This window comes from Hemitrygon akajei, chromosome 7 (assembly GCF_048418815.1).
Source record: "Hemitrygon akajei chromosome 7, sHemAka1.3, whole genome shotgun sequence".
NCBI lineage: Eukaryota > Metazoa > Chordata > Chondrichthyes > Myliobatiformes > Dasyatidae > Hemitrygon > Hemitrygon akajei.
The window spans coordinates 162,446,767-162,460,998 of NC_133130.1; the positions used below are offsets into that span (position 1 = coordinate 162,446,767).

General features: G+C 41.9%; 2 protein-coding genes across 3 annotated transcripts in view; one reads left to right on the forward strand and one right to left on the reverse strand.

Moving 5' to 3' along the window:
* The window catches only part of dpm2 (dolichyl-phosphate mannosyltransferase subunit 2, regulatory), a 19,295-nt gene extending 18,996 nt beyond the window's left edge, over window positions 1-299 (reverse strand). For both annotated transcript variants that reach the window (XM_073052438.1, XM_073052437.1), the window contains exon 1: window positions 184-299. In XM_073052438.1, the coding sequence (XP_072908539.1) occupies window positions 184-186 (3 nt within the window). In that variant the 5' untranslated portion in view covers window positions 187-299. The remainder of the gene's footprint in view (window positions 1-183) is intronic.
* Window positions 236-14,148, forward strand: LOC140731121 (uncharacterized). Its single transcript, XM_073052436.1, has 4 exons — window positions 236-378; window positions 6,144-6,484; window positions 12,002-12,217; window positions 13,171-14,148. Exons 2-4 carry the CDS (start codon window positions 6,181-6,183, stop codon window positions 13,305-13,307), a joined length of 657 nt encoding a protein of 218 aa, XP_072908537.1. The 5' UTR covers window positions 236-378; window positions 6,144-6,180; the 3' UTR covers window positions 13,308-14,148.
* The last annotated feature ends 84 nt before the right edge of the window (window positions 14,149-14,232 follow it).

Consider the following 14,232-nt stretch of genomic DNA (forward strand, 5'->3'; position numbering starts at 1 on the left):
ATTCATAATCTTCCCACTCATCCCTCAGGCTATTTTCCTGTCCCATTTATGGAAGATCAATCAAATTTCAAAGTACAATTGCCTCAGAACCGACGTAAGTCAATAGGGCAGGCCGCAAGCCATCTCCTGGCCTAAGGGACTACCCCGGTGAAAGAGCCCTCAGCCCATCGCCACCTCACTCACCATCGTCACCACTCCGGGCGCCTGAACGTCAACTTCCGGGGTCACGGCCAGCCGCGGTCACGTGGATCACGCAGTACGCCGGAGTGACGGAGGTATAACCGGGCGCATGCGCACTCCAGTCCGGCGGAGAACAGCCGAGTGACGGGAGATGGCGCAGCCCGTGTGGTGAAGGACAATGTCGAGCGACAGAAGCTGGTGCAGCCCGTAAAGTCCAATTCCGTCCAGTGTCAGGGCCTAAACGTCTCCTGCATCGTTCCCCAGCCGGAGCTTTAAATCACTTTGTAGTTCCACAAACGCCTCCTCCCACACTTCTATCAGGATATTACAGTGTTCAACTAGTTTCCCTCGTGCCTACAGCTGTTTTTGAAATGATTTACATTATTTCAAAGTTTAAAGTGAATTTATTATCAAAGTACGTATTATATGGGGTGGGTGGCTACTGCACTGGATCGAAAGAAGCTACAGAGAGATGTGAAATTAGTCAGCTCTATCTTGGGTACTAGTCTCCAAGACATCTTCAAGGAGCGGTGCTTCAGAAAGGCGGCGTCGATTGTTATGGATTCCCATCACCCGGGACACTCGTTACTGTCAGGAAGGACACACACTCAGCGACTCAAGACGAGCTTCTTCCCCTCTGCCATCCCATGAACACTATCTCACTTTTTTATATTATTTGTTTTTGCACTATTTTAATTTATCTATTTAATATACTTACTGTAATTGATTTACTTGTTTTCAATATTATCATGCATTGCTGTCTACTGCTGCCGCTAAGTTAACAAATTTCACAACGCATGCTGGTGCTATTAAACCTGATCCTGATATGTAAAAGACAACAAATTGTGCAAATACAAAAAGAACAAAACTAATAATAATAGATAAATGAGTAATAAACAACACTGAGAGCTCGAGTATGGAGAATTCTTGAAGTGAGTGAAATTATCCACTCTGGCTCAGGCACTTGATGGTTGAGGGGTGATAACTGTTCCTGAACCTGGAGATGTAGGATCTTCCTGATAGCAGCAGTGAGAAGAGCGTGGCCTTGATCGTAGGTATCGTTAAGATGGATGCAGCTGTCCTGCAACAACACTCCTTGTAGATGTGTTCAATGCTGAGAAAGGGTTTACCTGTGATGAGCTGGGGCTATCCACTACTTTTTGCAGGCTTTTCTGTTGAAGGGCATTAGTATTTCCATACCAGGCCGAGATGCAACCAATCAGTGTACTCTCCACCATGCATCTACGTAAATCTGTGAAAGTCTTAGATTAGCTATCAAATCTTTGCAAACTTCTAAGAAAGTAGAGATGCCATTTGCCTTCTTTGTAATGGCACTCACGTGCTGGACCCAGGACACATCTTTTGAAATGTTAATACCAAAGAATTTAAAATTACAACCCTCTCCATCTCTGACCCCATGACGAGGGCTGGTTCATGAACAAATGGTTTCCTCATCCTGTAGTCAATAATCAGTTCTTTGGTTTTGCTGATGTTGAGCAAGAGGTTGTTATTACTGCACCATTCAGCTAGATTTTCAATCTCCCTCTTACATGCTGATTCATTTGGCTAACAACAATGGTGTCGTCAGCAAACGAATATGACATTAGGGCTGTACTTTGCCTCACAGTCATAAATATAAAACAAGTAGAGCTGGGAGTTAAGCACACAGCCTTGTGACGTACCTGTGCTGATGGAGATTGTAGAGGAGATGGTGTTGCCAATCTGAATTGACTGAGGTCTGCAAGTGAGGGAATTGAGAATCCAGTTACACAAGGAGGTATTGAGGCCCAGGACTTGAAGCTTATTGATTCATTTACAGGAGATGATAGTGTTGAATGCAGAGCTGCAGTCAATGAAGAGCATCTTGATGTATGCATCTTCAATGTCCTGATGTTCCAGAGCTGAGTGAAGAGCCAATGAATGAAATAGCATCTGCTGTTGACCTATTGTGATGGTAGGCAAATTGGAGCGGATCCAAGTCCCTACTCAGGCAGCAGTACCATGTTTCATGACCAACCTCTCAAAGCACATTTATCACAGTTGATTCAAGTGTGACTGGGCAATAGTCATTGAGGCAGGTTACCACATCAGACATCCCACCCTGCAAAACTCATTTCAGGGAGGCAGCCCCCCCCCCCCCCCCCAGTCGGTCGACCTCTAAGGGTGTATACAGAACATTTGACTACGAAAGAAAAAAACGATTTATCACGTAGGACATCAATAGAGTTGCTCCTTAGAAGCCAGCCAGCTAGTTTAAATAACGTTAGCTATGCTAAAGAACGAATGACACCTGTTAAACTCAACTCAACTCAACATGTCTTTTACATTTTAACCCACCGTGGGCAATAGAAAAGTCACTGTTGCAAACAATGCAGCGAGCAACACTGTCATTATTTTTGAGCCCTATTAGGCAGGGGTACACTTTAGTGTAGTCTGGGGTGAAGTACATTTTATGTTTTCTTTTTTTGGAACACTGCCATGGACACTAAACTGAACTGATGGACAATGAAAGAGAGAGAGAGAGAGGGGGGGGTCGACTGTAAAGCCCGCCCACAGAGAAAACTGATTGATCTACTTAACACAAAGAGAGACCAATCAGGATTTTCTCCTTCCTCCCTCCCTCCCCCCTCTTGCTCGCTCACTCTAAAAAAAAATCGATTTTCAGGCTATTGTATATAATTTGCAGGCATCAGAGCAGAATCCCGGAACTTCCAGGAGAGGTGGAATGTCTGCCACGTTCTTCTTGGGCACCGGTATGACTGAAGCCTGCTTGAAGCAGGTGGGTATCTCAGACTGCCAAAGTGAGAGGTTAACGATATCAGTCAACGCGCCAGCCAGTTGATCAGCACAGGTTGTCAGTATTCAGCCAGGCTCACTGTCCCAGTAGAGAAATTATCACTGACATATGTGAGAGTCAAGACATAAAAAAACTATCAGTTACAAAAATAAATATGTTGCAAAAGACAAGTAACAAGGTAGTGTTCATGGACCATTCAGAAATTGGAAGGCAGAGAAGAAGCTGTTCCTAAAACATTGAAGAATGGGCCCTCAGGCTCCTGTGCCTCCTCTCCAATGGTAACGATGTGAAGAGGCCATGCACTAGATGGTGAAAGTTCTTAATGGTGATTACCGCCCTCTTGAGGCACCGCCTCTTGAAGATGTCTTCAGTGGCAGGGAGGGTTGTGCCCATGATGGAACTGATCGCGTCTCCAACTCACTGCAGCCTCTTACGATCCAGTGTTGTCTCTGCTGGATAAGCTTGATTGTTTCTTTTCTTAGTACCCTCCTATATGGGTGGCAGAATGGAGATAAGTCTCTACCAACAAAGGCTTAAGGCACTGCTTCCCTTCGCTAGCTTGCAGCTCACTCTTGGGCAAGGTGTACCACTTGCTTAGCCCCCCCTTTACCCAGGTCATGTGAAGCCATGGGAGCAAGTGGTGGATGGTCGTATGAGCAGCTGGTGCATATCATAAGCCCTGGTTATGCGACCATTGAATCCAGGCAGACAATCTCTGAAGAATATTGATAATAGCTGGGGTCACCTGACTTGTAAAGACACTGCCCAGAAGAAGGCAATGGCAAACCACTTCTATTGAAAAATTGGCCAAGAACAATCATGGTCATGAGACTGTGAACACCCACGTCATACAACACTGCACATAATGATGCTGACACTACAATAATAACTGATTCTATGGGCATTATACTTACCCTTGTTCACACAAGCTACCAGAACCTCATATCGATTGGAGAAGTGCTGAGTTACCTGTGGAATCGGGATCATTGCATAATAGAATTTTACATTCATTTGCGAGTGACAACCAGCCACACTGGGCTGACATGGTTCTGCTACTGCTCCCATTTAGATCATTATAACTTTTTTGCCCGTAGTCAAACCCTTCTGTTGGTGTCCATTAATCAAATATAAGGAGGAAACATAACCTAAGGAGTTTGATTCAGATCTTGTGAAAGAGAAATTATCACTGACATGTCATGAAATGTGTTGTTTCACAGCAGTCTCTTTGAACAAAAAAAACATTCAAATAACTTTCTCCACCTCTGATACACAGAGTATCCAAACCTCAGATTCTAGTACATCAATTTTGAATTTAACTTCTTCAGGCTACTACCACTTATTTCAAACACAAGAAAGTCTGCAGATGCTGGAAATCAAAAGTAACACATACAAAATGCTGGAGGAACTCAGCAGGCCAGGCACCATCTATTGGGAAGAGTAAGCAGTTAATGTTTCAGGCCAAGACCTTTCATCAGGTCTGGGACCACTTATTTCAACTGACTTGCTAAATTTTGCCACTGGTTATTTATAATTTTTTTTATATCCTAATTCAATTTAATAATTTGGTTCTAAACTACCAATTATAATGGTTATTTTTTCTCTTCATTTCAGAGTGAGCCCCTTTGAGATAAAGACTGATGTTATACATGACTTTTGGCTCCCCCTCCCAGTTTTTCAACACCTTCATTTGAGGGGCAGGTAGTTTTGAGGAAGCAGAAGGACTTAGGAGAAAGGGCAAAGAAGTGGCAGATGGTATAGTGTCAGGAAGTGCATGCACTTTGGTAGAAGGAACAAAAGCACAGACTATTTTCTAAATGGTGCAAAGAGACTTGGGAGACCTCATGCAGGATTTTCTTAAGGTTAATTTGCAGGTTGAGTTGGTGTGAGGAAGGCAAATGTAATGTTAGTACTCATTTCGAGAAGACTAGTATTTAGAAGCAAGTAAGAAACATTGATGCTTTATAAAGCACTGGTGAGGCCTCACTTGGAGTACTGTAAGCAGTTTTGGTCCCCTTATCTAAGAAAGGATGTGTCGGCATTGGAGAGGGTTCAATGGAGGTTCATGAAAATGATTCCAGGATTGAAAGGCTTACCAAGATGAGGAGCGTTTGATGGCTCTGAACCCGTACTCACTGGAATGTGGGAGGAATCTCATTGAAACTTATCGAATGTTGAAGGGCCTTGATAGAGTGGATGTAGAGAGGAAGTTTCCTATAGTGGGGGAGTCTTAAAACCAGAGGACACAGCCTCAGAATAGAGGGATGTCCATTTAGAATGGAGACGTGGAGGAATTTCTTTAGCCAGAGTGTGGAGAATCTGTGGAATTCTTTGCTACAGGTGGCTGTGGAGGCCAAGTCATTGTGTATATCAAGGCAGAGGTTATTCTTGATCAGTCAGGGCATGAAGGGATACAGGGAGAAGGCAGGAGATTGGGGCTGAGGGGGAAATGGATCAGCCATGATGAAATGGCAGAGCAGACTCAATGGGCCAAATTCTGCTCCTATATCATATGGTCTTATGATTTTCTTCACATGCCTCTTGTTATTTCAATCCTTCATCTCTCCCCTTATCAAATTTGATTTCCTAATTCCAAAATATTCAATGAATAAGCAAGAAAGCTCTAATTTAAGTTATTTTCAGCCTATAAGAATTACCAGGTTACCAGTTCTAGTTGACCACTCTAAAGAGATAGATTTTTAAAAATTCTTCAAGATGGTGAAGGTAGGAACTCCAAAACTTGTAAACTAAGGGCACAAACATCAATAGGTGGATTGATTAAAACTGAAGATGCAAAGGAGAGGTTCAGTGTACATAGATGATTACAGGGTTGGAATTTAGAGAAAACAAGAAATTTGAAGATAATAACAAGTTTAAAATTTGAGGTATTTGACCTTGATCAATATAGGGGCCATGTGTCACACTAATCAGCTGTGGAGGGTTGTACTAACCTGATGATTTCACTTAGCAACCAAGATAATTGTACCAATGAGCGACTGCAAAGTATTTCCTTTTAGTTGCTGACTTTAACTATGCATCACACTCTTGTTACATTTTAAGCATAGATGCAGTGTGAGGAATTCCTCTCCGAGATGCAGAGTGCTGGGAGTGGGGCTTACAGCTGGTTGTGCTTGCTGATATTATGGCCTTCTTGCTCTTTCTCCCAAAGATCAGAATGCATTAAACTGAATCCCTGCAAATGTATAATGAAGGATGGATCAGGAGCGATCAATCTAGCAGCCGTGGGAGATGACAATGGATTTCTGGCGAGAGATAAACCACTCACTACCAAAAATTCTGAGTTTAATATTCTCTACTCATTTAGTCCTTGCCAGCCATTCAGTGAACCTTTCGTGTTTGCTTCTGACTGTTTGGATGTGGCTGCATGCCTGATTATCAGGAACCAAGCTCAAGGAAAAGAGAATGTTGGTTTTCTTAACTATGGAAGCCATAAGCTGAATGAATTCAATTATGATAACATGTCAAAAATACTCACCGTCACCTACTCAGGTAAGATTTCTGCATTTAAAAAAAAATTATGTGAAGAGCTCAAACTTGAGCTAAAAACAAAACTTAAAGCTGAAAGGCTGTAGCTGATGGGCCTCCTCTTGTTCTGCTGGATGAAATCAAGGAGCAAAAATCAACTTTATTCGCCATAAACATTTAGCTGTGTTAGGAATTTGCTGTGATGTGTTGGCATGACATTCAACAATTAAAGAATAAATAATTTTATTAAAATAATGTTCTAAGTATAGCTATGGGATAAAATGTGCATAATTACATAAACAGCATGAATTTACAATGTAAAGAACAATTAAAAATGGTTTAAAGTGTTTATAGTGCAGTGCCGTTACTGAGGATGGGGGTGGGGGGGTAATGAGAATGGTTAATCTGATTAGCTGCCTGGGTGAAGAAACTTTTAAAATGGCATGAAGTTTTTGTTTTAGTAACTCTATAATGCCTTCCAGAGGGGGCATTTGGAAAAGACAATTTGCCAGGTGGGTAGTACCCACAATGATTTTTCCTGATTACATCTTTATCCCAGACATATACAAGTCTGGCAACGATGGCAGACTGCAGCCAATGGTGTCCTGTTAGTTAGCAGTAGTTTTTGAATATCGTCAGAGGATACTGCGTCAAACAAAACCGTAATGGCCGATGTGAGGGTGGAAGTGTAGAATTGTATCAGTGTGTTCTGGGGCAGATGGAACTTTACCAGCTGCCAGAGAAGTGGCAGATGGAATAGAGTGTTGGGAAATATATGATAACGCATTTTGGTAAAAGGAACAATAGTGTGGACAATTATCTAAGTGGGGAGAAGGTTCAAACATCAGAGGTGCAGAGGGTCTTAGGAGTCCTTATGCAAGACTCCCGGAAGGTTAATTTACAAGTTGAGATTGTGATAAAGGCAGCAATTGCAATGTTGGCATTATTTCAAGCAGAATAGGATATAAAAGCAAGGACATAATACTGAGCCTTTTTAAGACACTAGTCAGGCTGCATGGAGTATTGTTGACAGTTTGGGCCCCATATCTCAGAAAGGATGTGTTGTCATTGGATAGGGTCCAGAGGAGGTTCACAAGGATGATTCCAGGAGTGAAGGGGTTATCATGTGAAGAGTGTTTGCAGCGTTGGGCCTGTACTCACTGGAATTTAGAAGAATGTGTGTGGAGGGGGGGGGGGGGGGGAGATCTCATTGAAACCTATCAAATGTTGAAAGGACTAGATAGATAGATAGGAAGCATCCTCTCCACATCCACCCTATGGCGGGGGTATCCAGAACTAGAGGGCACAGCCTCAAAACTGAAGGGCGACTTTTTAAAAACAGAGGCAAGGTGGAATGTTTTTAGTCAGAGTAGTGAATCTGTGGAATGCTCTGCCGCAGACTGCAGGTCGGTTTCCTGATCGGTCAGGGCATCAAGGGAAATGACAATAAGGCAGGTGTATTGTTCCTTTTACCAAAATGTACTATTATACATTTCCCAACACTGTTCCATCTGCCACATTTTTTGCCTATTCTTCCAATTTGTCTAAGTCCTGCTGCAATCACATTGCTTCCTCAGCACTATCTACCCCTGAAACTTTGCCACAAAGCTATCTATTCCATTATCCAAATCACTGACAAACAATGTGAAAAGTAGCGGTTCTAATACTGACCCCCAAGGAACTCCGCTAGTCACTGGCAGACAACCAGAAAAGGCCCCCTTTATTCCCACTCACTGCCTCCTGCCCATCAGCCATTCCTCTATCCATGCCAATATCTTTCCTGTAACGCCATAGGATTTTCTTTTGTTAAGTAGCCTCATGTGGCACCTTATCAAATGCCGTTTGAAAATCAAGTAAATGACATCCACGGCCTCTCCTTTGTTCACCCTGCTGGTTACTTCCTCAAGAACTAACAGATTTGTCAGGCAAGATTTCCCTTTTCAGAAACCATACCGACTTTGACTTATTTTTATCAGTCTCCAAGTACCCCAAAACCTCATCCTTAATAATAGACTCCAACACTTTCCCCAACCACTGATGTAAGGCTAACTGACCTATAATTTTCTTTTGCCTTCCTCCTTTCTTGAAGAGTGGTAAAATATCTGCAATATTTTAATCTTCTGGGACCATGCTAGAATCAAGTGATTCTTGAAAGTTCATGACCAATGCATCCATCATCTCTTTAGCAACCCATCTCAGGACTCTGGGATGTAGTCCATCTAGTACAGGTGACTCAGCCACCTTAAGACCATTCAGTTTGTCTAGCACTTTTTCCCTTTGTAATAGCAATGACACTCACTCCTGCTCCCTGATAGTCACGGATCTCTGGCACACTGCTAGGGTCTTCCACAGTGAAGACTGAAGCAAAGTACTCATTAGGTTCATCTGCCATTTTTTTGTCCCCCATTACTACCTCACCAGCATCATTTTCCAGTGGCCCATTATCAACTCACACCTCCCTTTTACTCTTTAAAAACTGGAAAAAAACTTTTAGTATCCTGCTTTATATTATTCGCTGGTTTGTCCTCATATTTCATCTTTTCCCTTCTTATAGCTTTTTAAATTGTCTTTTGTTGGATTTTAAAAGCTTCCCAATCATCCAACTTCCCACTCACTTTTGCTACCTTATATGCCCTTTCCTTGGCTTTTAAGCAATCCTTAACCTCCCTCATCAGCCATGACTGCCTACCCCTGCCATTTGAGAACTTCTGTGGGACATACTGTATCTATCCTGCACCTTATGAACTATTCCCAGGAAGTTTAGCCACTTTTACTTAATCAGTATCCTCCTCCAAACCACCTGGGCAAGCTCCTTTCTTGTGTCTCTGTAATCCCTTTATTCCATTGTGATACTGATACCTGTGACTTATGCTTCTTCCTCTCAAGTTGCAGTACAAATTCAGTCATATTATGATCACAGGCAGCAATTACTGCCCTGGAAATTCTGCTTTTTTTTCAGCTTTCTGCCAACTCCCTATATTCTCTCTTCAGGACCTCCTCCCTTTTCCTACCTATGTAATTGGTACCAATATGTACCAAGACTTCCAGCTTTATCGAAGTCATCCTTGACCCTCGCACCTGCAAGGCAACATACCATCCAGGCACCTCTCACAAATCTGCTTTCTGCTCCTATAATAATGGAATCCCTCATTACTACTGCACTCTTCTCCCCCTTCCCTTCTGAGCCACAGAGCTACAGGCCCAGTCATTTTGGCTTCCCACAGTAGGTCGCTCCCCCCCCTCCCCAGCCCCAACAGTAGCCAAAGTGTTATACTTAGAGGGGAACATCCACTGGCCGTTTTTCTCCTTTCCCTCTCCTGACAATCAACCAGGTACCTCCCATCACCTCTTCATTTTCCTGTTTGAGCCAAAGAATTGAGGTGCAGCTCCAATTCTATAATGGTCTCTAAGATGCTGCAGCTTGATGCACTTTGTGCAGATCTAGTTATCAGGGAGACTGGAGATAGAAACATAGAAAACCTACAGCACAATACAGGCCCTTCGGCCCACAAAGCTGTGCCGAACATGTCCCTACCTTAGAAATTACTAGGCTTCCACATAGCCCTCTACTTTTCTAAGCTCCATGTACCTATCCAAAAGTCTCTTAAAAGACCCTATCGTATCCGCCTCCACCACCGTTGCCAGCAGCTCATTCCACGTACTCACCACTTTGAGTAAAAAAAACTTACCCCTGACATCTCCTCTGTACCTACTCCCCAGCACCTTAAACCTGTGTCCTCCTGTGGCAACTATTTCAGCCCTGGGAAAAAGCCTCTGACTATCCACACGATCAATGCCTCTCATTATCTTATACAGCTCTATCAGGTCACCTCTCATCCTCCGTTGCTCCAAGGAGAAAAGGCCGAGTTCACTCAATCTATTCTCATAAGGCATGCTCCCCAATCCAGGCAACCTCTTCTGCAGCTTTTCAATGGCTTCCATATCCTTCCTGTAGTGAGGTGACCAGAACTGAGCACAGTACTCCAAGTGGGGTCTGACCAGGGTCCTATATAGCTGCATCATTACCTCTCGGCTTCCTTCATCAATGTGTTTAGTCACATCCTCAAAAAATTCACTCAGGCTCGTAAGGCATGACCTGCCCTTGGCAAAGCCATACTGACTATTCCTAATCATATTATACCTCCCAGAGTTCCTACATAAAACATACTGCTACCTCCAAACCCTTTATTTGCACACAAGCTATGTACCAACAGAAAGCAAAAACTTATTAGAAACTTACTTAGAACATCTGCCTGTGCTTGCCCAAGCCTATGGTCTAGCTTTGGCTTAACTCTTACACTGTCCCACTCCAACAACGGCCACTCCACTTATACCTCCTTTTTATTGGCCCCATGCTGATTGCAACTCGCCAGTGAAGAGCCAAAAAGCACCAGCGCTCTTTTAAAAACCTTTATATTTATACTGGCATGAGACAGCCAGTATCTTTTTCTCCAAGACTGAAGTGTTTGAGGACATGCATTTAAGGCAAGAGGGGTTAAGTTCAAGCGAGATGTACAAAGCAAGTATTTATATAGTAGCTGGAGCCTGAAATGCACTGCTAGGGGTGGTGGTAGAAGCTGATGTAACAGGAACTTTTATGAAACCCTCGGACACCTGAATATGCAGAAAAGGGAGGGATATGGCCAATGTGCAGGGATTCATTTGATTAGTTCAGCTCAAGATCATGGGCTGAAGAACCTGTCTTGTGCCACACTGCTCCATGTAATATGTTCTTCATACTTTACCTCTTTGTCAATCCTTTGGTCACCAGTCTGAATGTCGCACAATGTCATAACACAGCAAGAGCTTCTTTGCTCATTAGGTCTATGCTAGGTGTCTCTTAAGTCCATTAATTCAATTTTCCTGCTCGGATCTTGTAAACCTGTTAATTTTCCCTGATGGACTGTTGAAACATCTTTACAAGCATTAAGCTCCAAATCAAAACACATTTCCACCCCCCCCCCCCCCCACCCAGACCTTTTGTGATGTCACCACTCAGGTTCTTCACACCCTTGAACCAGACAATTTTGTACAGATTGGTGCTTTGTTCTTCGGTCAAGATGAATCACTTCACATTTTAATGCTTTAAAAATTTCATTTTCCACTTGTATTCCCTTTCTGACAGCCTATTTAGGTCCTTTTGCAGCCTCTTAATATTCTTCACAGTTTACCACAACTGCTAATTTGGTGATGTGGGCAAACTTTGAGATCTTCATGTGAATATATTCAAGTTATTAATATATAGTAATCATGGTATTCATATTACTTAGCACCATAAATTCATCACATCCAGATTGGGAAAACAATCAATTACTTTGACCCTCTTCTTCATCCACAAACAGTGCTAATGAATGCTGCTACTGATCTGTTCATTCCACAATTATGGGAATCAGCATTTAGTATTTGTTTTTGAGCTTCATGTCAAATTAGTTGATATTTAAAGTGCTTTGGATTGTTTTACTATATGAAAATGTACTAACAAGTTGTTTTTTATACCCCTTACTTCCAGAGATACAATCTTAATCCTCTTTTCTGTTGCAGCTTCACTCAGCAGTTTACTGCAGACAGTAGTTCGATACAACTGTAGTTCCCATCACTCAGTGATTGCTTCTCAAGATCCAAAGAGTCCTTATGTGCTATGGATTTCTGTCGATAGTCCTTGTGCTTGCCCCAACAGTTGCGAACCTCAGGATGTGGGTCCAGGAACCATCATCTTAGTGGTGTTCAGCGTAACTATCACAGCCTACTTCTTGTTTGGTGGGTTAACAGCATACACTCAAGCAGCATCTTTAACACGGAAAGACATCCCAATGTGATTCATGGCAATCATCACAATTATAAGGGAACAACTGAAGGAAAGCATTGCAGTGGGCCTGACCAAAGCTTAGTTTAAAATAGTGGTTTTCAAGAAAGGGCTGAAGGACTATAGGGATGCTGAAACTTTGCAGTTCCTTAAAGTATGAGATCCTGGTTATCAACATGATTAGGTGTGATTCCTGTTATCCCCTAGTTTGCTTCTATGCTTGAAGACTGAAGGGGATGATGGAGATCAGATGGTAGAAGAGACAGTGTGTTAAGAATAGGGCAATAGAGGGAAGGGATGAAGGGGTTGATACACACTTAGAAACTAACCATACAGTGATGTTCCTAGAATTGAGGGAGATACAAGGTGAAAAATGACAGATCTAAACATTTTAAATGAGGAGACCACACACCAATGTGGAGAAGCAAGCAGGATATTAACTTTGTTGTTATGTGGCCACATTTATGCTTCAGAGTCAGACGGTTACATGCTCAGATTTGGGGAGGTGATGTCAAAGGTGCAGCTCAATGTTCTACTGAGGAAGTGATGAATATTCAACATTTCACCTGGTTTAAATAAGCACGAGAACATTTATCCCTCTTCACTAAAACAGATCATTTATCACACTAAAGCAGCAGAATTTTGGCTGCCACTTTCCTATTAGCTATATTTCAAAAATCTAAGGTTGTAAAGCACTATGAGCACGTCACCCCTTTGCTTTAGAGTATACATTCACTCATTCTGATTAATTTTAAAAGTTGATGTACCTTATTACTACCAGGACACCCTAAAAAGAGTTTTCTTGGTGCACGTGAATCCTTAATTTGCTAAATCAGTTCTTCCATCTAATAAGTATTTGTTAATGACAAGTGGAAGTGAGGAAACTAAAGTCTCTGATTATTTTCAGGGTTGTGTGCATTCCATCCAGTCAGAACTCCAAATGGCATTGAAATCATTCCCAAGGAAAATATCTGGTTAAGCTTGTGCTTTGCATGTGTGGAGAAAAGAAGGAAGTGGACAAGACAGACATCACAAATGAAATAATAAAGCAGATTAGCCTGAGCTATGACCTCCTATGGACATCTACACAAGTACTTGCTGCAGAACATTCAGGTTTAATTTCTCTGTTCATATTGAATACACATATACAAAATAATTTACAGATTTTTAAAAAATATTTGCTTTCCAGCTTTGAAAGACAAACTAAAGGATGCTCTGGGAACATTTTGCCAGAGATCGAAAAGACAAATAACTGAAGATGGTAGATCAATTATTCCCAGAATTTCTGCTTGGAGGATATATCTTTGTTGGCTTCCAGAAATCCCTTTAGAACTGACGCCTATAAATTCATAACTCAATAAAATAAATTCATCTAAGGTTTTGTAAGAGAACGAGATTAGCATGACTGTTACTCAACCAGTAATCCAAAACCTAAATTAAAAGTCCAGAGATAAATTCACGTCATAGAAGTTTGAGAATTTTAATCCGAGAAATAATTTTGCAATCCTTTGAAATTTTACTAGACAATGAAGAGCATTGGAAGGGAAGTCAGATAGCTTTACCAAAGAGCCAGTGCAGGTATGACATAATGAATGGGTTTGTATGTTGAAATATTCTGAAATGCTTATAGTTTCTGAAATTCGTGAAAATGCCTGATTGTTTGTTGAACTGTACAACCATGAATGCTTTAGCTACAATATACTGTAAGAAATCTACTTGTACTAAATTTATCAATGACAGGCAATCTTGAGCTGAAAACTATCCTTCAGTCTCAAGAAATCAGGAAATCTGCTCAATTTCCCAGTGTAGAGCAAACCGCTGGCTAAAATGACAACAGGTGGCCTGCTGCTACCCTGTAAATGATCATATCCACACAATCATAACATGAGACAAGGAAGTTGTAAAACTAGAAACAAAAGCAAATAGACAAGTTCCTTTGGGAGATTCAGCCTGTTCTACTCAATGATTC